The sequence below is a fragment of the Haliotis cracherodii genome, unplaced genomic scaffold (assembly GCF_022045235.1).
Source record: "Haliotis cracherodii isolate W230 unplaced genomic scaffold, xgHalCrac1.p SCAF_4, whole genome shotgun sequence".
NCBI lineage: Eukaryota > Metazoa > Mollusca > Gastropoda > Lepetellida > Haliotidae > Haliotis > Haliotis cracherodii.
In genome coordinates this window covers 71,426,056-71,452,886 of record NW_027266297.1, presented here as the reverse complement: position 1 = coordinate 71,452,886, position 26,831 = coordinate 71,426,056, and the positions used below count along the sequence as shown (strand labels likewise).

The window sequence follows — 26,831 nt, the reverse complement described above, 5'->3', positions numbered from 1 at the left end:
CTGTTGTCCCGCAATCTGTATTTTCCGATTCTAAGCATTTTAGGTCTGATCCAATACACTGAATATTTAAGGTCAACGGAAATCCCTGTTCAAATCCTTGATGCATATTTCATCTTAGTACTATTACACACATCCACACAAAGAAGGAAGTTGTACGAGCAATCTGTGGATGACGTTACACACGCCATTGCCAATTCAGTCTTCACATGTCAGGAAATTAGGCAATCTTCTCTTATAACTTCAAGTACACTTGCCTTCAACTATTTCTCATCCTACGGATTATATGTGAAATGAAAATGTTCCCTTCTTGCAGATACAAGTATCTGAGCCGGGATGAAGCTCGTATCTCCATCTTCCTGTAATGATGCTATAGAGTCAGAGTGTCAGACATGCAATGCTATGAAATTTTAAACATGTTCTGACAGTGAGTCGTCATGATGAATGGACTTCAGGTTCTTAGTATATCTTCAGATAAAACTGAAAAAATATTGAACCATGTTTCGTTCTCATTTAACCACATATCTATCACAGGACAGAGTTATTTTTTCTGCCCCATTTGCTAATCATAATGGTACATGCATTGAGGGGGGAGGCTAGCTCTCAGAGTCTATCCTGGTACAGCCAGATTAATCATCAAATGGACAAAGTGAAATCCTTGGCAAAACATGGGAAACTGGTAGCTCAGGAATCAGATGCCCAGTCCTGCTACATCTTGGTCAGAGTAGTGATGATCATAAACACAGACAAGGAGCCCCAGTCACATGGGTTTGACAGATTCACAGCCAGCACTAACTACGACTAACAGACATGACTATGTCTGCATTCCCAGATGATAAGGCTGAAAACATTGGTGCATTGTCTGGTTGAATGGTATGCACCCATGATGATCAGGTTCCACACACAATATGACCTTTGTAGGATACTAGGTTTGACCATTTGTCATGACTCAAACGTTTATGCATATATAGACTTTATCTGAAGCACACAACCTTGCTTTGGTTAGACAATACATATAGATATAGATGTACTTTGTATCACGGCACTGACTTCACCCATGGTCATCATCACTGCCCTTGTGTGTACACAGCAGGCTTCGCTACTCCAGTATATCTACCCTACTGTATAAACATTGCCTCCTACGTGTATATATACTTGCTTACTGCACTCTGTAAATCACTTGCTTGATAACGGTGTTAGAACCTACACCGAAACGTCACTCTTAATTGTAATAAAGAAGTTGTTCATCCATAAATTCTTATCCTTACTTAATACATATAGATGAGAAACTTTGGTGGACCATCCACCTAATGACAGTTTCTGAGTGGTTCTGAGGTCAAACTTTGGTGGACCATCCACCTAATGACAGTTTCTGAGTGGTTCTGAGGTCAAACTTTGGTGGACCATCCACCTAATGACAGTTTCTGAGTGGTTCTGAGGTCAAACTTTGAGTACATAGACATAAACTGAAAATACAGGGCTCTATCATTTTTTTTTATGGCATCATTTTGTTTCAGTTTGGCTGCCAATGAAACCTTTGCCTTTGATTGCCTTCACATTCTTCATCACCAAGATGCATTAACGTCACTTTAAATTGAAAAATAAGCAGAGCATATAAGACAAATGAAGCTGCGGCCCCCTTCACCTGTACCTCCCATACATCAAACATTTACCAGTTAAAGACAAAGTATTTCTTATTAACATTCACAGTTTTGATGAAGAAGAGTCCTGATAGAAATGTTGGCCCAGTTCAGCAACACTTCGTCCACCAGGAGCACTCCAGTCGGCCCTGGCCTCCCGGCTTTACAACTTCCTGGCTTATCCGGGAGAGCATCAAAGCTCAGTTAATGTCGCCAGTGACTGCTGGGGCCTCAACCAGATCACCTCTCAATTCAATTTATAAGAAATACACTTAAGAGTCATTTATCACATTTGTAGAATTTACATCATTTAAGCTCAATAAAAGACATGCTATTTTTGTAGCCTTTGATTTTACAGCGTCTTGCATGCCCATGGGGTCCTTCCTGTGATGGGTGTAAATCGGCCCCAGCGGGTCCATGTGATCAACTTCTCCACCATACTGTCACATCTTCAACTCAATTCATGGTGCTTTAGCTTCACATCCCCCCAGAGGATTGCACAACATATAGTCAACTGTCATCCAAGCTAAAAATAAACGATAATTCAATAAAGTTCGGGATATCAAAAACCTGTTCCCGTTTGTTGGTCGTGCCTTTAAGAGGAATCTGTAAGAACATTACTTCGGACTGAAGACTCGAAGAAGGATCAGACACAAAAAACAGATGTCAGAAAATAATCCGAACCATCCTTTAATCCAATCTCTCACCACTGACACAGGAGACAGTTTTGTGTAGGAGAAAGAGACTTTGTCTTCCATCAGTGTCAGGGCATAAATTCCTGTCACAGACAAAGGACTTGCTAGCTTGATATTGGTCTCAACTCTCAAACACCACATTCTCTGGTATTCTGACATTTGGACCGTTTTACACTTAGACCCACCAGAAATAGACTTCACAAATTATACCCATGTGGACAATCTAACGTGGGTTAACCCCTAGCTTTATATACTTCACAGCCTACCCACAACCACCTTGTACATGCAAGGTGGAAAGGAAGTGACAGCAAAGCAGGGATTACCATATTCAATTTTTACCAACACTTGGCCACATCAAACAACGTAAAACCATTTAGATAAGCCGGGGACTTTGCGTCACGCAACAGATGGAGACAGTGTGTTCATCTGGATTACCATATTCAATCTCATAAGTATTCTACAAAGTTAAGTCAAATATTCAACAGCAAGTGAAAGAGTGAAGGATATTGCTTGAAATTCCCTGTCAGCACTCCTTCCTGTTCATGGCCATGAATATGATGAAAGAGGAAGCTATTGACGATCATGTACACAGCGAATATCCTGATGACTACAGATGTACTTTTAGTCTCAGGCAATCATTGATAAAAAGGTATCAGGAATTAATGACAATGGATAAGAATGAGAAATTTGTTTAAAATAAGTTCCATTTGCTTATCAGGATTATATTGACCTATAACAGTATTAAATACAGCAGATGAGAATATTGCATTATATCTAAATGAGTGAGTGAGTATGGTTTTACACCTTTTTTAGCAATATTCCAGAAATATCACGGTGGGGGGACACCAGAAATAGGCTTCACACATTGTATCCACGTCGAGAATTGACTCCGGGTCTTCAGCGTGACGAGCGAACCCTTTAACCACTAGGCTACCCGACTGCCCCTATACCTAAAGACTTGGTGGAATAAATAAGACAGAAGATCATATCGATCGTGTCTACATAGATTTGAACAGTATTTAAGTGATATTAAGTGAAGAGAGCCCAAAGTGGCACACATTTGTGTACTGGCATGGTGCTAACACACCAAGCATAATCATCACGGCAAATCCTGGATTCGAGCCTCCGATCAGCCCATCCTGACAGCAGAGGACCAAAACCTCCACCACAGTGAGAAGCTGCAGCAGGGCTGATGCCCCATCACAGGAAATCACGAATACATATTAATCACTTTAAAAGACATCGACTCAGTACAACACATCAAAGTCCATCTATCACATCCAGAAGGATATAAACTTCCCTCATACGAGTTGACATGGCTTTTTCATACAATGTCGGCTCTTCCTAATTCGAGAAATATGTCCGAGGTATTTACATTGATTAACTGCATTATGAGAATTATGTGAAACAATATATCACCATGGAGCATAAAAAACACATGCTGCCCATCATGAATGGACATGAAACGAACCATTTCTGTTGAAAAACAATGTTACAATGTCATTGACATATGTAGAAATGCATCAGCACATTTTAACATGTAAACCCGATGAAGTTCCCCGATGATGATATTGCTGTGGATGTACGTCTACACTGTATCTAATCCCCAAGCCTCCCTTCACCAGAACAAACATGTTCCAATATCCTCCGCCAGTGTCAGCGGATCTGTTGCCCATTACTTCTCACCACGACCAACAAACTGCCAACTCTCCCAATCCTATCACTTACCTAAGACAATAGCATGTGATCCAGGCTAATTCTACTTGCAGGACATCTTCTTAAAGAATCAAGAAACATTATCCTTCTCAGAGGGTTGAACATTTAAAGGAGAATCATTGTTAGATGTCACTGAGAAATTGTAACTGAAAAGATAAATTTCAGACAAGAATGATTTTTCTGTCAAAGGTTCTTGTTCATATTTAACAGAGGGCATCACATAAAGGAAGAAATTTCTAGGAAATAAAAAAAATATATATTACCTTATGAAACTCAACAAGTGTTCCTATGTCCAACAGATCAGTGATGTCTCACTTTACAGATCAGTGTCTGTCTGTTCACATGAGGAACTGGCTATAAATATAGTGCTGGTATGAAATGATGGTATGAAGTGGTGGTATGAAGTCTACAGGTGTCCTACCTTCGGGCTGGGTGTTGGTACTCCACCTGCTCCTGTGTGTGAGCTCGGGCACAGAGGTAGCACCAGCGTCTCCTGCCACCACTTCCTAGCTCTGCTACACCACACCGCAGTCAAGGCAAGATTAGCTTCTGCTGTAAACTGTTAATGCTTGCAGTTACCCATTCTGTCATGAATCCCACACTATTGATCAGGCAGAGAACGAGAGAGATCTAAGCAGCAGGCAAAGAGGGCTTCATTCACTGTGTAGTCGTCTTAGTTGCAAAGGCGTCATCAACTTCCGAACTACAACCTAAAGTGACATCGCTGAAGACTTTTTACAAAATCGTTTTAGAAAGTTGTAGAAATATCACCAGGACAAGTGTTACAGATAGGGAGTCTGGCAACCCTGGCTGACATTGTGTCTTGAGTGAGTACAGAGGTGATGCGCGTATTCTTGGGACGTGACTGGTGATATCCCATATAACCTTATTGATCAGCTATACTGCAAGTCTGACCAGCACTGGAACCCACACAACACAGCATAACTGTCACTGAACAAAGCAACAGCAATTACTTTTCACGTTTAACATAAACAAGAACCCACTGTAAAAATTACCCACAGAACTGTACACACATTGGACAATCAATTCTACCATGAAACTGTCAGCCAGAATGAATGATCTTGTTTATGCAAATACAGGCTGGCCAAATAGTTACTAAAAGAGAATACCCTGAGATAAATGGCACTGAATAAAAAAACTGAACAGTTTCCTATGTAAATCAATTTGACTTAGTCAGTTCTTCTGGGAGACCAAATGTATAGACTTATTATTGAGCAATAAATAAACGCTAAGTTTACTGAAAACACAAAAATATTGTAAAGATGATATCGAACAAGACTGTGTGTGAAAGAAAGTGGTGAAAAGATTATTACCACAATCTGAACTCAGGCTTTTTGTCAATCGGTAGAAAAACAGAACAGAGCTACAGTCATAATGTGCTACATTGATTCACAGGCCTCAATACACAATCAGATTCCTTCACTTCAGTACTTTAAAATCCAGCTTCCCCATACAATAGATTTGATTTTTGTGTTAAAGATTTCCAATGTTAGTGTCAAACAGTCAATATAGCGTCCCGGAAATGAGCCCATGCAGAGGGAGCTCATGGAATCGGACGTGGCCTTTTCCCGGACAATACAGGTGCGTGTACCCCCCTGGCAACACCCACGGCGCTATCACCTACGTCATACCTTCATTACACAATGGTTCTCGGCAGGATGACATCCACCATCAAGACTACTATGTTACCATGCTTTCTAAAGGCAGCGTCAGACAATGACATCAATGTATAGTCAGGAGGTGTCGTTTTTCAGTGATTCCAAATCTAAATAAAACATGATTTGTTTCTGATCTTGTTTCTTGAGGTTACATTTCGCCAGTTATATTTTCGCAGTGAATAAGTCGTTCTTTACATGACCCTTCCTGCCTAAGAACTGTCAACTGCTAATTGAGTCAACAATCACTCACTCACCAACTGGGGGTCTCTTGGCTGACAGAAGAATTGTCAGTATCATGCTTCATTGTACAAGGTTACTGGTCACACAAGTTTCTCATCTGACCTCTATTACAACTGGATTCACAAACACACAAGTGTTCTTCATCAGCAGTGTGTACGTATGATAGTATGTACAACTTAAAACTCTGTCACTGAGTGGAGTTAAACATTATCATCAACCCCCTACTTAACCTTTAACACATCAACAGTCACACCAACAACCACACCAACAGTCACACCAACAATCACATCAACAGTCACATCAACAGTCACATCAACAACCACACCAACAATCACATCAACAGTCACATCAACAACCACACCAACAATCACACCAACAGTCACACCAACAATCACATGAACAGTCACATCAACAATCACATCAACAGTCACACCAACAATCACATCAACAGTCACACCAACAATCACATCAACAGTCACACCAACAATCACATCAACAGTCACATGAACAGTCACACCAACAATCACACCAACAATCACATCAACAGTCACACCAACAATCACATCAACAGTCACACCAACAATCACACCAACAATCACATCAACAGTCACACCAACAATCACATCAACAGTCACACCAACAATCACATCAACAACCACACCAACAGTCACATCAACAGTCACACCAACAACCACACCAACAGTCACACCAACAATCACATCAACAGTCACATGAACAGTCACATCAACAATCACACCAACAGTCACACCAACAATCACATCAACAGTCACACCAACAATCACATCAACAGTCACACCAACAATCACATCAACAGTCACACCAACAATCACATCAACAGTCACATGAACAGTCACACCAACAATCACACCAACAATCACATCAACAGTCACACCAACAATCACATCAACAGTCACACCAACAATCACATCAACAACCACACCAACAGTCACATCAACAGTCACACCAACAACCACACCAACAGTCACACCAACAATCACATCAACAACCACACCAACAATCACACCAACAATCACATCAACAGTCACATGAACAGTCACATCAACAATCACACCAACAGTCACACCAACAATCACATCAACAGTCACACCAACAATCACATCAACAGTCACACCAACAATCACATCAACAGTCACACCAACAATCACATCAACAGTCACATCAACAACCACACCAACAATCACACCAACAATCACATCAACAGTCACATGAACAGTCACATCAACAATCACACCAACAGTCACACCAACAATCACATCAACAGTCACACCAACAATCACATCAACAGTCACACCAACAATCACATCAACAGTCACACCAACAATCACATCAACAGTCACACCAACAATCACATCAACAGTCACATCAACAGTCACATCAACAATCACACCAACAATCACATCAACAGTCACATCAACAGTCACACCAACAATCACATCAACAGTCACACCAACAATCACATCAACAGTCACATCAACAATCACACCAACAATCACATCAACAATCACATCAACAGTCACATGAACAGTCACATCAACAATCACACCAACAGTCACACCAACAATCACATCAACAGTCACATGAACAGTCACATCAACAACCACACCAACAATCACATCAACAATCACATCAACAATCACATCAACAGTCACATCAACAATCACACCAACAGTCACACCAACAATCACACCAACAATCACATCAACAATCACATCAACAATCACATCAACAGTCACATCAACAATCACACCAACAGTCACACCAACAATCACATCAACAGTCACATCAACAATCACACCAACAGTCACACCAACAATCACACCAACAATCACATCAACAATCACATCAACAATCACATCAACAGTCACATCAACAATCACACCAACAGTCACACCAACAATCACACCAACAATCACATCAACAATCACATCAACAATCACATCAACAGTCACATCAACAATCACACCAACAGTCACACCAACAATCACATCAACAGTCACATGAACAGTCACATCAACAACCACACCAACAATCACATCAACAACCACACCAACAATCACATCAACAATCACATCAACAATCACATCAACAGTCACATGAACAGTCACATGAACAGTCACATCAACAATCACATCAACAGTCACACCAACAATCACATCAACAGTCACACCAACAATCACATCAACAGTCACACCAACAATCACATCAACAATCACACCAACAATCACACCAACAATCACATCAACAACCACATCAACAATCACATCAACAGTCACACCAACAGTCACACCAACAATCACATCAACAGTCACATCAACAACCACACCAACAATCACACCAACAACCACACCAACAATCACACCAACAGTCACATCAACAATCACATCAACAGTCACACCAACAACCACACCAACAGTCACACCAACAATCACATCAACAGTCACACCAACAATCACATCAACAGTCACACCAACAATCACATCAACAGTCACACCAACAATCACATCAACAGTCACACCAACAATCACATCAACAGTCACACCAACAATCACATCAACAGTCACACCAACAATCACATCAACAGTCACACCAACAATCACATCAACAGTCACATGAACAGTCACATCAACAATCACACCAACAGTCACACCAACAATCACATCAACAGTCACACCAACAATCACACCAACAGTCACACCAACAATCACATCAACAGTCACATGAACAGTCACATCAACAATCACATCAACATTCACATCAACAATCACATCAACAATCACATCAACATTCACATCAACAATCACATCAACAATCACATCAACAGTCACATGAACAGTCACATCAACAATCACACCAACAATCACACCAACAATCACATCAACAATCACACCAACAATCACATCAACAATCACATCAACAGTCACACCAACAACCACACCAACAGTCACACCAACAATCACATCAACAGTCACACCAACAATCACATCAACAGTCACACCAACAATCACATCAACAGTCACACCAACAATCACATCAACAGTCACACCAACAATCACATCAACAGTCACACCAACAATCACATCAACAGTCACACCAACAATCACATCAACAGTCACACCAACAATCACATCAACAGTCACATGAACAGTCACATCAACAATCACACCAACAGTCACACCAACAATCACATCAACAGTCACACCAACAATCACACCAACAGTCACACCAACAATCACATCAACAGTCACATGAACAGTCACATCAACAATCACATCAACATTCACATCAACAATCACATCAACAATCACATCAACATTCACATCAACAATCACATCAACAATCACATCAACAGTCACATGAACAGTCACATCAACAATCACACCAACAATCACACCAACAATCACATCAACAGTCACACCAACAATCACATCAACAGTCACACCAACAATCACATCAACAATCACACCAACAATCACACCAACAATCACATCAACAGTCACATGAACAGTCACATCAACAATCACACCAACAATCACATCAACAATCACACCAACAATCACATCAACAACCACATCAACAATCACATCAACAGTCACACCAACAATCACATCAACAGTCACACCAACAACCACACCAACAATCACATCAACAATCACATGAACAGTCACATCAACAATCACACCAACAATCACATCAACAATCACATCAACAGTCACATGAACAGTCACATCAACAATCACACCAACAGTCACACCAACAATCACATCAACAGTCACATGAACAGTCACATCAACAACCACACCAACAATCACATCAACAATCACATCAACAGTCACATGAACAGTCACATGAACAGTCACATCAACAATCACACCAACAGTCACACCAACAATCACATCAACAGTCACACCAACAACCACACCAACAGTCACACCAACAACCACACCAACAGTCACACCAACAATCACATCAACAGTCACACCAACAATCACATCAACAGTCACACCAACAATCACATCAACAGTCACACCAACAATCACATCAACAGTCACACCAACAATCACATCAACAGTCACACCAACAATCACATCAACAGTCACACCAACAATCACATCAACAGTCACACCAACAATCACATCAACAGTCACATGAACAGTCACATCAACAATCACACCAACAGTCACACCAACAATCACATCAACAGTCACACCAACAATCACACCAACAGTCACACCAACAATCACATCAACAGTCACATGAACAGTCACATCAACAATCACATCAACATTCACATCAACAATCACATCAACAATCACATCAACATTCACATCAACAATCACATCAACAATCACATCAACAGTCACATGAACAGTCACATCAACAATCACACCAACAATCACACCAACAATCACATCAACAGTCACACCAACAATCACATCAACAGTCACACCAACAATCACATCAACAATCACACCAACAATCACACCAACAATCACATCAACAGTCACATGAACAGTCACATCAACAATCACACCAACAATCACATCAACAATCACACCAACAATCACATCAACAACCACATCAACAGTCACATCAACAATCACACCAACAATCACATCAACAACCACATCAACAATCACATCAACAATCACATCAACAGTCACATGAACAGTCACATCAACAATCACACCAACAATCACATCAACAATCACATCAACAATCACATCAACAGTCACATGAACAGTCACATCAACAATCACACCAACAATCACACCAACAATCACATCAACAGTCACACCAACAATCACATCAACAATCACACCAACAATCACACCAACAATCACATCAACAGTCACATGAACAGTCACATCAACAATCACACCAACAATCACATCAACAATCACACCAACAGTCACACGAACAGTCACATCAACAATCACATGAACAGTCACATCAACAATCACACCAACAATCACACCAACAATCACATCAACAGTCACACCAACAATCACATCAACAGTCACACCAACAATCACATCAACAATCACACCAACAATCACACCAACAATCACATCAACAGTCACATGAACAGTCACATCAACAATCACACCAACAATCACATCAACAATCACACCAACAATCACATCAACAACCACATCAACAGTCACATCAACAATCACACCAACAATCACATCAACAACCACATCAACAGTCACACCAACAACCACACCAACAATCACATCAACAGTCACATGAACAGTCACATCAACAATCACATCAACATTCACATCAACAATCACATCAACAATCACATCAACAGTCACATGAACAGTCACATCAACAATCACACCAACAATCACACCAACAATCACATCAACAGTCACACCAACAATCACATCAACAATCACACCAACAATCACACCAACAATCACATCAACAGTCACATGAACAGTCACATCAACAATCACACCAACAATCACATCAACAATCACACCAACAATCACATCAACAACCACATCAACAGTCACATCAACAATCACACCAACAATCACATCAACAATCACATCAACAATCACATCAACAACCACATCAACAGTCACATCAACAATCACACCAACAATCACATCAACAATCACATCAACAGTCACATCAACAATCACATCAACAATCACACCAACAATCACATCAACAATCACACCAACAATCACATCAACAACCACATCGACAATCACATCGACAATCACATTGACTATCACACCAGCAACCACATCAACAATCACACCAGCAAACACATCAACAATCACACCAACAATCACACCAGCAACCACATCAACAATCACATCGACAATCACACCAACAATCACACCAACAATCACACCAGCAACCACATCAACAATCACACCAGCAAACACATCAACAATCACATCAACAGTCACATCAACAGTCACACCAACAATCACATCAACAGTCACATCAACAATCACATCAACAGTCGAATCGACAGTCACATTGACAATCACATCGACAATCACACCAACAATCACATCAACAACTACATCGACAATCACATCGACAATCACACCAGCAACCACATCAACAATCACACCAGCAAACACATCAACAATCACACCAACAATCACACCAGCAACCACATCAACAATCACACCAGCAAACACATCAACAATCACATCAACAGTCACATCAACAGTCACACCAACAATCACATCAACAATCACATCAACAGTCGAATCGACAGTCACATTGACAATCACATCGACAATCACACCAACAATCACATCAACAACTACATCGACAATCACATCGACAATCACACCAACAATCACACCAGCAATCACACCAGCAAACACATCAACAATCACACCAACAATCACACCAGCAACCACATCAACAATCACATCAACAATCACATCAACAATCACACCAACAATCACATCAACAATCACACCAGCAAACACATCAACAATCACACCAACAATCACATCAACAACCACATCAACAACCACATCAACAACCACATCAACAGTCACACCAACAGTCACACCAACAACCACATCAACAATCACATCAACAGTCACATCAACAGTCACATCAACAGTCACACCAACAATCACATCAAACATTATCACAAGTGAAAACAACTATTTTACTCCCACCACTCAACCTTCTATCCCCTTTGTTGTCAGTTTCTGTCACTGGCCTGCAACAGAGCTTCATACTTTTTATTTTCTAATTCCATTCCGACGATTACTTCAAAGGCTGAGTCCCAGAAACCATAATTCTGTCACACCAATGATAGCATTTAGACTTACAAAAAAAAACCAGTTTGTCAGTCAGTGAACACCTTACAGGCCCCTGTTACAGCCTGTGTGCTGTTGGATGTTTTCACACAGAGCAGGAGAAGGACGTGCCAATCAACATGCAAACTTAACGTCTCAATGAACTGCTGTGTCACTGTGGAAGCAGAGGGTGAAACTTCAGGAACTTTATTTCTTGACATTAAAAAAACAACCAAATGTATTGCTTGCATCACAGATCCACATGTCCAGTGCTTTATAAAATGGAAAAAAGTGCAACATTTTTCTGTTTGTAGTCACTTCAAAAAAACTTCTGTCATTAGCTTGGGGCAATTATTGCTCATTTTGTTAATACTTTCATTTGCAAACTACTGATTGGTCAACCCTTAAATGATAAAAAGAAGATAACATTCAAATACAAAAAGTACTGTTTTTGGCATAAAAAATGCATAAAGTCTGTTAAACTGCATGACGGACAAGAGGCACAAAAGGCATCACATTCACCTTGAATTTTTAAAAATAATATAATGTGATCCAGTAAACTTAAAATTACTTTAGTCATATCACTAAATTATTCACTAGACACGATGTATGTACAGAAACCATTCGTCTCATCCCTTCAGAGAACAGAAATCATAAAAAAGTGACCAAAAAAATATCAAGTCTCAGACAAAATTCTGCAGTTCAAAAAAGCATACTAATGGTCCCAAAGTAGACCTACATTTTGGGGAGACAAGTAGCTCATGCTTGAAAATATAAGGAGCCATTATTGACATTTAGGAGCCTTGAAAATATTTCCTGTATGAACAATATGGCGACATAACTTTCTGTTGATTGGAACCACTTCTCAACTAGAGAAAGTTAACACTATATGTATGAAAATGTATATCATCTGATATACTTATCCTTAGGTCCCAGGTGGTAACAACATATGCTGTTAGGATTAATTTAAAGTCACAAATACAATGAGTGAGTAAGTATTGTTTTACACCACTTTTAGTAATATTCCAGCAATATCATGGCGGGAGACACCAGAAATGGACTTCACACATTGTACCCATGTTGGAAATCAACCCGGGTTTTCGGCATGACGAGTTAATGCTTTAACCACCAGGCTATCCAACCGCCCCTATACCTAAAGACTTGGTGGAATAAATAATACAGAAGATCAAATTGACCGTTGCCACAAATTCAATAGATTTGTTCACAAATTAAAGCAACTGACAGCAAGAAAAGCTCCTCACTAATCTCGGGTATGGCATGAGATACTGAGCAGGGAGGTGAAGGTCACTGAAGAGTCCACGTTGTACAACTAACTCAGGTCTGATCACTGTGTCGTAAACTGTTCTGTAGATCTGAACAAGTAGAAATTAATATCAAATATGACATCAAATACCACATGAAATATTACATCAAATACTACATTAAATACTACATCAAATACTGCATTAAATAATACATCAAATACTACATTAAATACTACATTAAATACATCAAATACTACATTAAATAATACATTAAATACATCAAATACTACATTAAAGACTATATCAAATACTACATTAAAGACTACATCAAATACTACATTAAATACTACATCAAATACTACATCAAATACTACATCAAATACAACATTAAATACTACATCAAATACTACATCAAATACTACATCAAATACAACATCAAATACAACATTAAATACTATATCAAATACTACATCAAATACTACATTAAATACTACATTAAATTAAGGATAAATGTGGCCACTCTAGCAACTGAAAATGAACAGTTCCCCTAATTTCTGTCAGTCCGGACTTTCAACAAGTAAACAAACATATAAATTACCTGGTTTTAATTCTTTCCACATCATGTTCAATGCAATGATGTCATCTCTGGAGTAACTTACCGGTAGTTAGATCTACACGTCACAAAGTTCAGTAACATTCAAAGTCGCTACAGATATATATTTAACATGGAAGCAAAGCAAAATGTTATTTTCTTGCACTAAAAATAGACAAGGGGAAACCCCGATGGTAACAGACAAGCTGACTTCGTTAAAAAAGTATACTTATATTGATATCAATGAACACACAATGCCATTTAGAAAGTGGTCAAATGTAACAAATGTTATATTCTCATACTTTTTTTGTGTTGATTCCTGTCCGCAATTCGAACCCACATGAATATCGTCGATGTTTTTTGTTCAACAACAAGGATTCATTAGGTACTTTATTTGCCGGTCCACAGGGACAGACAGTCACATGAATTACCGGTCTAAGCCTAATTTACCAGTAAAAAACTGGTAATTACCGGTAAACGGAACACTGCAGATGTTTGCTCAGGAAATGATCCGAACATCGTCCAGTACAAATGTGAGCATTAACTATCCACATGGAAATTCACGAGCACATCCAACAGAGCTAGACAAGGGAGTTGACATTCAAGGTAAAGTTCTATACAGACACCATGTTACGTTCTCTCCTGCATTATATTTGGGACAAGCGGAGTCATGGAGTTGGCTTTGACAAGTTTTTCAATTACAATGCGGAGTGTCTAGCTTATTGGAGGCAAGACAAAGGTAATGCACAGGTTTCGTGTCAAGGTTCAAATCAGCTTCAAACCCATTACCATTCGATTCTGGCACAGTTACCCCTTGTCCCTTGAGGAGAACAGGAGGAGAACAGGTTGAAAGTAGGAGAACAGGAGGAGAACAGGTTGAAAGTAGGAGAACAGGAGGAGAACAGGTTGAAAACAGGAAAACAGGAAAAAAGGAAAACAGGAGGGGAACAGGAGAACATGATGAAAACAGACGGAGAACAAAACATGAGGAGAATATGAGGAGAACAGGTGGAGAACATGAGGAGAACAGGCAGAGAACAGAACATGAGGAGAACAGGTGGAGAACATGACAACAGGATATGAGAACATGAGAACAGAACATGAGGATAACATGAGGAGAACAGGTGGAGAACATCAGGACAACAGGATAACATGAGGAGAACATGAGGAGAACATGAAAACAGGTGGAGAAGAAGAAGAGAACATGAGAACAGGTGGAGAAGAGAAAATGAGAACAGCTAGAGAAAATGAGAAGAGGTGGAGAACAGGAGGAGAAGAGGTGGAGAACAGGAGGAGAAGAGGTGGAGAACAGGAGAAGAGATGGAGAACAGGAGGAGAAGAGGTGGAGAACAGAAGAGGTGGAGAAGAGGTGGAGAACAGGAGAAGAGGTGGAGAACAGAAGAGGTGGGGAACAGGAGAAGAAGATGGGAACAGGAGAAGAACAGGAAAAGAGGGGAACAGGAGAAGAGGTGGAGAACAGGAGAAGAGGGGAACAGGAGAAGAACAGGAAAAGAGGGGAACAGGAGGAGAAGAGGTGGAGAACAGGAGGAGAACATGAGAAGAGGTGGAGAAGAGGGGAACCGGAGGAGAAGAGGTGGAGAACAGGAGAACATGAGAAGAGGGGAACAGGAGGAGAAGAGGGGAACAGGAGGAGAAGAGGTGGAAAGAGGGGAACAGGAGGAGAACAGGTGGAAAAGAGGGGAACAGGAGGAGAACATGATAAAGAAACAGACTTTATCCACACACACACGCATGCAAATACACATTGGTGTGATAAGAATCTTTCTCAAAGTCAATTTCACAAATCAACCCTGAAGGGGCATTATAATAGCATTCTATGCCAAACAAGATGGTGTATTACAAATTGTTTTCTTGTTTCTGGAAACTGTGCTCATATCTTTGTATTCACATCCAACAATAATTGCTACAGTGAACTGTCCCTTGAACAATTGTGTCAAATGCTGTTTTTTTTATTTCCAACACTTTCTCCTCAAAAAGCAATACCAACATGATCAAAAAGTGAAAAAGCCTCCTTAAGCAAGCGTTCAGCGCTTCGATCTGGACACTGCAATTGTCAATCGATAGAATGAGAAAAAAGACATCGTTTGGGCTCTTCTGCCACATGCTGCATAAAACAGAAATTGCCGTGAATGCTAGAATTAATTTCAGCTACTTCTGCATCTATTTCAGGAACAAATGTCAACTCATGATAAGAACATTTATCATAAAATGATTTCTTTTTCGGTTCTAAAAACATGTGGCTTAATTGTGATCAAAGGATCCAGTTTTGAAAAATGTGGTTCTAACCTCCTGTGACACGACCTGTTATATAAGACACCTTTGTCTCAGTATCCTTAGAGTGTAATAAGGAAATCTGGTTTTGACGACATCTGAAGAATTACATTGTTTTCTCCAATAACAGGAACATATAGAACATATATTTCTTCATAAGTGAAAAGTTTTCTCAGTTGTTTAGTGAACTAAAACTGCCAACATCTGTGTGAGTGGGTGAGTTGGGTTTAAGTCTTTCAGTCACATCATGGTTTGTTAGCATAATGTTGGAGAAAGCCTTAAATGGAACAGGTTGTAGGTGTATTTGATGAAGTGACAGGAAGGTACTGACAGATAAAGGTTCACAACCAGGGCGATGCTTGACAAACCAAGGATTATAACCAGGGCAATGCTTGACAAACCAAGGACTATAACCAGGGCAAGGCTTGACAAACCAAGGATTATAACCAAGGAAATGCTTGACAAACCAAGGATCACAACCAGGGCAATGCTTGACAAACCAAGGATCATGACCCACTGAATCATGGGTTCAAACCCGTGAGCGGAGAGTGGATCCTGGCATCCAAGCATGAATAGATGCATCTTTGTCCACTGGGTCACCAGCTGATTGTGAAACAGCATCACGCTACAGACTTGCCAATCAAGACGTACCATGGTCTTCATGACAGACCACTCATTACCAGACCATTGACTACAGCTATATGTGTGAGCATGTCCTGCCAATTAGCAGGCGTTACTATAGGTTTATGTCTTCATGACATACCTTCAGTTACCAAACATACTGAATAGATTCAAGGCAAACTCAACTCATTTAGCCACGGTACTTTCTGATTCTGATACTGCATGGCCATTGTCTTACTTAACACACTGCCCTATGAGAGTTTTTACATACCATAAATATGCCCCACATAGGCTTATAAAGTGCACACCCGTGAAGATCCGGGGTAGAGTAGGTCTTCAGCCACCCACTTGCTGTAAAAGGCAACTGTGCTTGTCATAAGAGGCAACTAACGGGATCGGTAGGTCAGGCTCGCTGATTTGGTTGATGCATGTCATCGTACCCCAATTGCGTGGATTGATGCTCATGATATCAGTCACTGGATTGTCTGGTCCAGACTTGATTATTTACAGACCGAGCTGGAATATTGCTGAGTGCCATGTTAAAAAACACACATAAATCCAAATACTTAGGGGTATAACGAGTCCTGATGTTTAACACATGACCATACAATATAATACATCTGCCCATTTACTGACTCATATTATGGGATCGGGTGGTCAGGCTCGCTGACTTTGTGGATGCAATTGCATGGATCAATGCTCATGATATCAATCACTGGATTGTCTGGTCCAGAATTGATTATTTACAGACCATCGTCATACAGATGGAATATTGCTGAGTGCAGTGTTAAGCAACAAACAAACAAATATAAAGTGCACTGTAACAGTATGTAATGGGACGCAAATGTACATCTGATCACACCAGTCTGTTTGATCATGACAGTCTTTAGCTTTAAGTGCCACCTGTTTCAATAAATCATTAACCTTCATCCATTCCTTCTGGTTGGAACAAATCCTTTGGAGAACTCTTTCATCCAGACCATATATAATTAAGTTCAACTGGATAACAGAAGTATTTGAAATGAAAGGGTTCCTGTGGTCCTTGAGGTCCTCATCTATGGCATTTGAATCTAGGGCCCCTTAAATCTTTACCTTTTATCTGTATGACAAGGACCCCTTGGCTCCCATGTTATATTTCGCTCACTGTAACACAGTATCACTAAACATAGAAATACAGTTTAACTTCTCCGCCACAAAGTCTTTCCTGAGTCTGTCTGACAATGTCCGACACGAGGCCACAATGTCAGACAGTAGACTGGCTGTGTGAGACACTTCATGCAGGCCAGTTATCAAGTGATTAATGAACAGCATTTGTCAGATGCAGGGTCACAATTCATGTTTCTGACGCATTTCAAGCTTGATGACACTAAGAACTTTTAACTGCATGCAATAAAATCTGAAACCTGAATCTTTGCTAAATATTGATTAACTGTCGCCGGGGTGAACAGCTATGATTTCAAAAATATTCTTTTCCAATTTGTCTCATCTAAACATTGAAATTTCCCATAGCTGCGCATTTACTTTGATGAAAAGTATTTGATATTGTCTATTCCTTCACCTCTGTTTCCTGACCCTCTGTTCAAACCGTCCTGTGTCTGTAAAGCCTCTGAGAAATGAACACCAGGTCCCATGTCCAATTACAGTAAGACATCTTTCCCATAGTCCAACCTGTAATATTGATGGCATCTTATTTCACAATGAGATCTTGATAAAACTCTATATTTGAGCAGTGTCTGAGTGGACTGAAGTGGTGTAGATGGAGTTCATGCCGTCACGGGGAGGCAGGGCTACTGGACGCTTTATTTGGATGGAAATAAATCATTCTTACATCCTATTACTGCCAGGTCAGCATGACACACACCATATGAAGTGTCCGCTAGGTAATGAGTGAGTGAGTGAGTGAGTGAGTGAGTGAGTGAGAATGTCACTTGACACGTATCAGTATATGTTAAACAATGTGTAATATGAAACCCAATGTTAAGTGGTCCTGTGTTGGTCAAATGAGGTAGTGGCCTTGTAGATCATAGACAGGAGAATGTAGTGGCCTCGTAGATCATAGACAGGAGGAGGTAGTGGCCTTGTAGATCATAGATAGGAGAATGTAGTGGCCTCGTAGATCATAGACAGGAGAATGTAGTGGCCTCGTAGATCATAGACAGGAGGAGGTAGTGGCCTCGTAGATCATAGATAGGAGAAGGTAGTGGCCTCGTAGATCATAGATAGGAGGAGGTAGTGGCCTCGTAGATCATAGACAGGAGAAGGTAGTGGCCTTGTAGATCATAGATAGGAGAAGGTAGTGGCCTCGTAGATCATAGATAGGAGAAGGTAGTGGCCTTGTAGATCATAGATAGGAGAAGGTAGTGGCCTCAGTGATCATAGATAGGAGAAGGTAGTGGCCTCGTAGATCATAGATAGGAGAAGGTAGTGGCCTCAGTGATCATAGATAGGAGAAGGTAGTGGCCTCGTAGATCATAGACAGGAGGAGGTAGTGGCCTCAGTGATCATAGATAGGAGAAGGTAGTGGCCTCGTAGATCATAGACAGGAGGAGGTAGTGGCCTCGTAGATCATAGACAGGAGGAGGTAGTGGCCTCGTAGATCATAGACAGGAGGAGGTAGTGGCCTCAGTGATCATAGACAGGAGGAGGTAGTGGCCTCGTAGATCATAGACAGGAGAAGGTAGTGGCCTCAGAGATCATAGATAGGAGAAGGTAGTGGCCTCGTAGATCATAGACAGGAGGAGGTAGTGGCCTCGTAGATCATAGACAGGAGAAGGTAGTGGCCTCGTAGATCATAGATAGGAGGAGGTAGTGGCCTCGTAGATCATAGATAGGAGGAGGTAGTGGCCTCGTAGATCATAGATAGGAGAAGGTAGTGGCCTCAGTGATCATAGATAGGAGAAGGTAGTGGCCTCGTAGATCATAGATAGGAGAAGGTAGTGGCCTCAGTGATCATAGACAGGAGAAGGTAGTGGCCTCAGTGATCATAGATAGGAGAAGGTAGTGGCCTCAGTGATCATAGACAGGAGAATGTAGTGGCCTCGTAGATCATAGACAGGAGAAGGTAGTGGCCTCAGTGATCATAGACAGGAGAAGGTAGTGGCCTCGTAGATCATAGATAGGAGAAGGTAGTGGCCTCAGTGATCATAGATAGGAGAAGGTAGTGGCCTCGTAGATCATAGATAGGAGAAGGTAGTGGCCTCAGTGATCATAGATAGGAGAAGGTAGTGGCCTCGTAGATCATAGACAGGAGAAGGTAGTGGCCTCAGTGATCATAGACAGGAGGAGGTAGTGGCCTCGTAGATCATAGACAGGAGGAGGTAGTGGCCTCGTAGATCATAGACAGGAGAAGGTAGTGGCCTCAGTGATCATAGACAGGAGGAGGTAGTGGCCTCGTAGATCATAGACAGGAGAAGGTAGTGGCCTCGTAGATCATAGATAGGAGAAGGTAGTGGCCTCAGTGATCATAGATAGGAGAAGGTAGTGGCCTCAGTGATCATAGACAGGAGAAGGTAGTGGCCTCGTAGATCATAGACAGGAGGAGGTAGTGGCCTCAGTGATCATAGATAGGAGCAGAACTAGTGGAACAGACCATTTCAGGAACAATGCAGAAATTCTACATTTAATGCAAGAAACAATTGCTTGGACTAGAGATTTATGATATGTGTGATGTGTGCCTAATTGCTTAACAACAGCAATATGTGATGTGCGGGTTGTGATCCCTAATTGCTTGACAACAGCAATATGTGATGTGCGGGTTGTGATCCCTAATTACTTGACAACAGCAATATGTGATGTGTGGGTTGTGATCCCTAATTACTTGACAACAGCAATATGTGATGTGTGGGCTGTGATCCCTACTTGCTTGACAACAGCAATATGTGATGTGTGGGCTGTGATCCCTACTTGCTTGACAACAGCAATATGTGATGTGTGGGCTGTGATCCCTAATTGCTTGACAACAGCAATATGTGATGTGTGGGTTGTGATCCCTACTTGCTTGTTAGAGGGAACATAATTTGTGTGTAGGTGTTGGGTTTTCAATTACTTGACAGCATAATGTGTGGTTCCTCATTGGTAGATACAATATGCTCAAACAGTCATCCCATTTGGATCAGATTCCTTTGGTCATGGATGGAGTCTACAGACAAATGAAGATCCGTTTGCACACAGAGCTTTCAGATTTTCTTTCCTCATAAAACGGACTAATGACCACCGCTACAGAGAAGTAAAAGACTAAATAGAATGTCTTCCCATCCCGAGTGCCCTTATCACGAATCCAAGACGGATATGCTAATAAGATGACCCCTTCTCTCTTAACAGGACACAGAAGCTGTAAACTTCTCATCCACCCAAAGCAATAAAACTTGTTTTTACCACTTTCGCTACACACAGGCTGAAGGAACAAAATCGTCACAAGATATTTGCCTCTCTAAAACCTCAGCTAACCAATATTAGGCTGACATTGCCTTCCAGGAAGTTGTGTTAGAGGCTCATCTAGGGTGGCATTGAACACACTCAATACTTCACTTCTACCGAAGGTGGTGGTTTCATATTGATTTTTATCATCATATGACTACAAACCTGGTCCTTTGAGGTATACCTTTTTGTTTTAACATGCCTGTTTTACAAGTCTAATTCAGCTTGCGTGATCCAAATTCCATACTAGAGTTGTTTACATTCCGGCAAACGCAAATAGGGTTTTATAGACATCAGACTAAAAATATATTATGAGCCCCTGAAGGACGGAATCTATGTACACTTCCAAAAGGAATGTTTCAAAGTCTTAATTTATGGATGAATGCAACAAATTGAATCCATACTTCCTATGCCAGTTGAATTCCACTGACGTTGAAGATAAGCAAAGACTTGCCTTGTGTACAACAATGGCCACAAATGGTTAAGTTTGCCACTGATGTATTAAAGGACCTCCTTTGCCTTCACTGTGTCATCAACCCAGTGTTGTCTCTCTGAGCACTGGCCGACGAAACTGAGAGGCAGTCGAAATAAGTTATCAGATTTTCATCCTCTGTTTTTTTAGAGTGAGAGTTGGCAGGTGGGGTTGAACATGTCATGATTAATTTATTGTGACCTAATCTCCAATTTGAATAAAAGGTTTTTTTATCGATAACGGGTGTTTGCAGATAGTCAGAGTTATATTTAATGGTTTTACACAAGCCTCAAGTACAATCATGGTTATCTCCTGTGTGAAATAGTTTGAGTTTGGATGAGATGTATCAAATCACCAATTTTACAAAATTATTTAAGTGAAACCCCAGCTGCATCACAGTCAACCTTTGGACAAAAATACTGGTAAGAAAATGTACCGCATTTAAATAAAGCCTGGTCAGGACATGAGTATCTATTTTGAAATTGTGAACATCTGGCTCTGTAAACAACCACTGTAGACACCCACGGTAGACAACCACTTTAGACAAATACTGTAGACAACTACTGCAGACAAACACTGTAGACAACTACTGTAGACAACTACTGCAGACAACCACTGTAGACAACTACTGCAGACAAACACTGTAGACAACTACTGCAGACAACCACTGTAGACAACCACTGTAGACAACTACTGCAGACAAACACTGTAGACAACTACTGTAGACAACTACTGTAGACAACTACTGCAGACAAACACTGTAGACAACCACTGTAGACAACCACTGTAGACAACTACTGCAGACAACCACTGTAGACAACTACTGCAGACAACCACTGTATACAACTACTGTAGACAACTACTGCAGACAACTACTGTAGACAACTACTGCAGACAAACACTGTAGACAACCACTGCAGACAACCACTGTAGACAACTACTGCACACAACTACTGTAGACAACTACTGCAGACAAACACTGTAGACAACTACTACAGACAACCACTGTAGACAACTACTGCAGACAAACACTGTAGACAACTACTGCAGACAACCACTGTAGACAACCACTGTAGACAACTACTGCAGACAAACACTGTAGACAACTACTGTAGACAACTACTGTAGACAACTACTGTAGACAACTACTGCAGACAAACACTGTAGACAACCACTGTAGACAACCACTGTAGACAACTACTGCAGACAACCACTGTAGACAACTACTGCAGACAACCACTGTATACAACTACTGTAGACAACTACTGCAGACAACTACTGTAGACAACTACTGCAGACAAACACTGTAGACAACCACTGCAGACAACCACTGTAGACAACTACTGCACACAACTACTGTAGACAACTACTGCAGACAAACACTGTAGACAACTACTACAGACAACCACTGTAGACAACTACTGCAGACAAACACTGTAGACAACTACTGCAGACAACTACTGCAGACAAACACTGTAGACAACCACTGTAGACAAACACTGTAGACAACCACTGTAGACAACTACTGTAGACAAACACTGTAGACAAACACTGTAGACAACTACTGTAGACAAACACTGTAGACAACCACTGCGGACAACCACTGTAGACAAACACTGTAGACAACCACTGTAGACAAACACTGTAGACAAACACTGTAGACAACTACTCTAGACAAACACTGTAGACAACTACTGCAGACAACCACTGTAGACAACCACTGTAGACAACTACTGCAGACAAACACTGTAGACAACTACTGTAGACAACTACTGCAGACAAACACTGTAGACAACCACTGTAGACAACCACTGTAGACAACTACTGCAGACAAACACTGCAGACAACTACTGCAGACAAACATTGTAGACAACTACTGCAGACAAACACTGTAGACAACTACTGCAGACAACCACTGTAGACAACTACTGCAGACAACCACTGTAGTTGTATTCTGCTAAAAAACCCTGCAAATGTACTTTTCTTGGAGCTTGATTCACATATGATGTGACCTTTCACATGCCATGTTGTCTTGGGAAACAATAATATGGGTATTTTTGTGTGTTGATAACGTCACAATCTTGTAGCATTTCCTTCTTGCAAGATATTTGAAACAACAACATGAGAACCTTCGCAAGACGGCCCAAAGTGGCACTTTCTCAATTTTGCTTTTTCATAGCTTTTATATGATCATGAAGTTTGGAGAATAAAGCCTGCCAGTTTCAAGAAAATCAATTTTGAAAAGTAATTATTTTTTAGTTCACTGAGTCAAGAATATAAAAATCAAACAGCAAACAGTATGAACCTTCATAATCAACATACTTTTGGGGGGCGGTGGGGTAGCCTAGTAGTTAAAAGTGTTTGCTTGTCAGGCTAAAGACCAGGGTTCGGTTCCCCACATGGGTACAAAGTGTGAAACCATACCCACTCACTCACTACACCTTTTTTATTCCTCCAGTATAGCTCACATTAAGATTTGTTCCATGCTAGAGAATAAAATTGCATGAATAATACAGAATTTATAAATAAAATTCAGTATTTGAAAGAGCAGTCTCCTGCCGAATGACAGGCAGATCCAGCATCAGCAGCACAAGCCAGTCAACAAGAGTCAAGGACAGGTGACCTTTTACTATTTACAATGGAGATAAAATTGAGTAATTTGAGTATACATACATCATACATACAAACCAGAAATAATGAGGACTATTGTTGGAGAGGAGGTATCAAGAGCTTCAAGAAAGGAGGATGGAGTTTGCAAATATCACATTCCCATTGGATGACACAGAACAGTATCTTCTCATTAGCTCCATTGGCCCCTATAGCATGTCAAACAATGTAGTTAATGGTCGTGGAAATCTTTTTCAGCACAGTGGAATTCTATCTCCATTTGAACTGTCCTAATATCATACATTTCCGTTGGTTGTACAAAGACTTTGTAACAAATTTCAATTGTACATGTACAGTAGTTCATTTATATTGCAGCTGTAGGAATGGAATTTAGAAGTGATACACATTTACAGATGTCAACTTCTTTATAATGAGGAACACGTTTCGGAGTATAAACTTACTCTTTCATCAGATTATTTTGTAATATTTGGCAAAATGGCCACAACAGGTGCTCTGTGTTTTTAGGCATGAGATAATCACACCCAACAATACCATTATACAGGTTCAAATCTCATTCAATATGTTTGGAGATGGACTTGAGCATTAAATTCATATTTTCTGATTTCCAGTTCAAGATGATTATTCATTTTTGGTATGTTTCAGTATATGTATATACACCAGGTCATAGCTGCAGACACCATCAAGTACCCCTTGTGGGAATCTTCCCAGGGTAAGGGAGTTAACTGACTGTAAAGTCCTGTTTCCATCCAAGTCGAACTGGGCCAGAATTAACAGGTTCGGTCGTAGAGCCACCCATGGCTATTACGATTTTTGTCCCTTCTATGTCCCCCCTGTTGACCAATCAGATTCACTTGCATATGCTTCAAACAAAATGGTGGTGCCCAATGAAGACGATTTGATTGATAATCAATATCGCTATTGTACTAAAACGGGTCTTACTTTGTGAAGTGCATCAAATTATGTGAGCACCTTGATTAAAAACATGAAAAGTTTTGGAAAGTATCTTTTGATGTTGACAGTACACATGCTTTACAGATCTTGCAATCGAGCGTAATCTGCACAGCAGCTTACAAACCACAGTTTGATTATTTTTCTATATATGTGTAGAAATATTGAAATTTCCTCTGATTATGTAGGATAGATGGTAGCATTTACGTGGTTAATAGCTCCTCACCGATATGTAGTTCGCTTGGGACAGCATGTTTCAGATCTTGCCCCACGTCCGGGCACGTGCGTTTGTCGGCTGCATGCCGATTTAGTGTTTACAGTCGTGGGTCGTATGGTAAGAGCGCTCCGATTGGTTGGTGACAGACTGGATTAGCCAGTGGCTGCACCGTTTAGACGTGTTGACCCGCAGGTTACGTGTCCTTGCGAGTATATAAGAGATAGGTGCGAATGCTCTCATTGTCTTGCATGATCGGGAAGATCATTACAGGTGAGGGAGACCACACCAAATTACCGTGTTCGGAGGACGAACAATTCCCCAATCCCTAGTGATTTTAGGCAATAAAGATCTAAATTCTGTGGCAACTTTAGAATTATTGGGTAAATTGTTAGAAAGCTGTGTTGGACGGGTGGATTTAATCAGGAAATAATGTCAGCTATGTGATGTAGCTACATAGACCAATTGTGTTTGGAGGTTTGAAAGGGTGGTTTGTTTTCATAGACTGTGTTAAGGATGTCGTAGGGATTAAAGTGGGTTAGTGAGGGGTTTGCTTTAGGCTGCTTTTGAGTTTTATTTT

General features: G+C 40.6%; 2 protein-coding genes across 3 annotated transcripts in view; one reads left to right on the top strand and one right to left on the bottom strand.

Annotated features, from left to right (window-relative positions):
• The window catches only part of LOC139480324 (neuronal calcium sensor 2-like), a 237,514-nt gene that overhangs the window by 156,210 nt on the left and 54,473 nt on the right, over window positions 1–26,831 (bottom strand). Inside the window, exon 1 of one of the 2 annotated variants that reach the window (XM_071263378.1) lies at window positions 4,470–4,568. The exons of the other annotated variant lie outside the window; for it this stretch is intronic. The gene's annotated coding sequence lies outside the window, so the exon portion shown is untranslated. Of the gene's footprint in view, window positions 1–4,469; window positions 4,569–26,831 lie in introns of those variants that run through there. 2 annotated transcript variants of the gene reach the window in all.
• LOC139479647 (octapeptide-repeat protein T2-like) lies at window positions 15,835–16,218 on the top strand. Its single transcript, XM_071262488.1, has one exon. It carries the CDS (start codon window positions 15,835–15,837, stop codon window positions 16,216–16,218), a length of 384 nt encoding a protein of 127 aa, XP_071118589.1.

Coding starts and splice junctions, on each gene's coding strand:
- LOC139479647 (XM_071262488.1), top strand. CDS start 15,835: ATGAAAACAGGTGGAGAAGAAGAAGAGAACATGAGAACAGGTGGAGAA.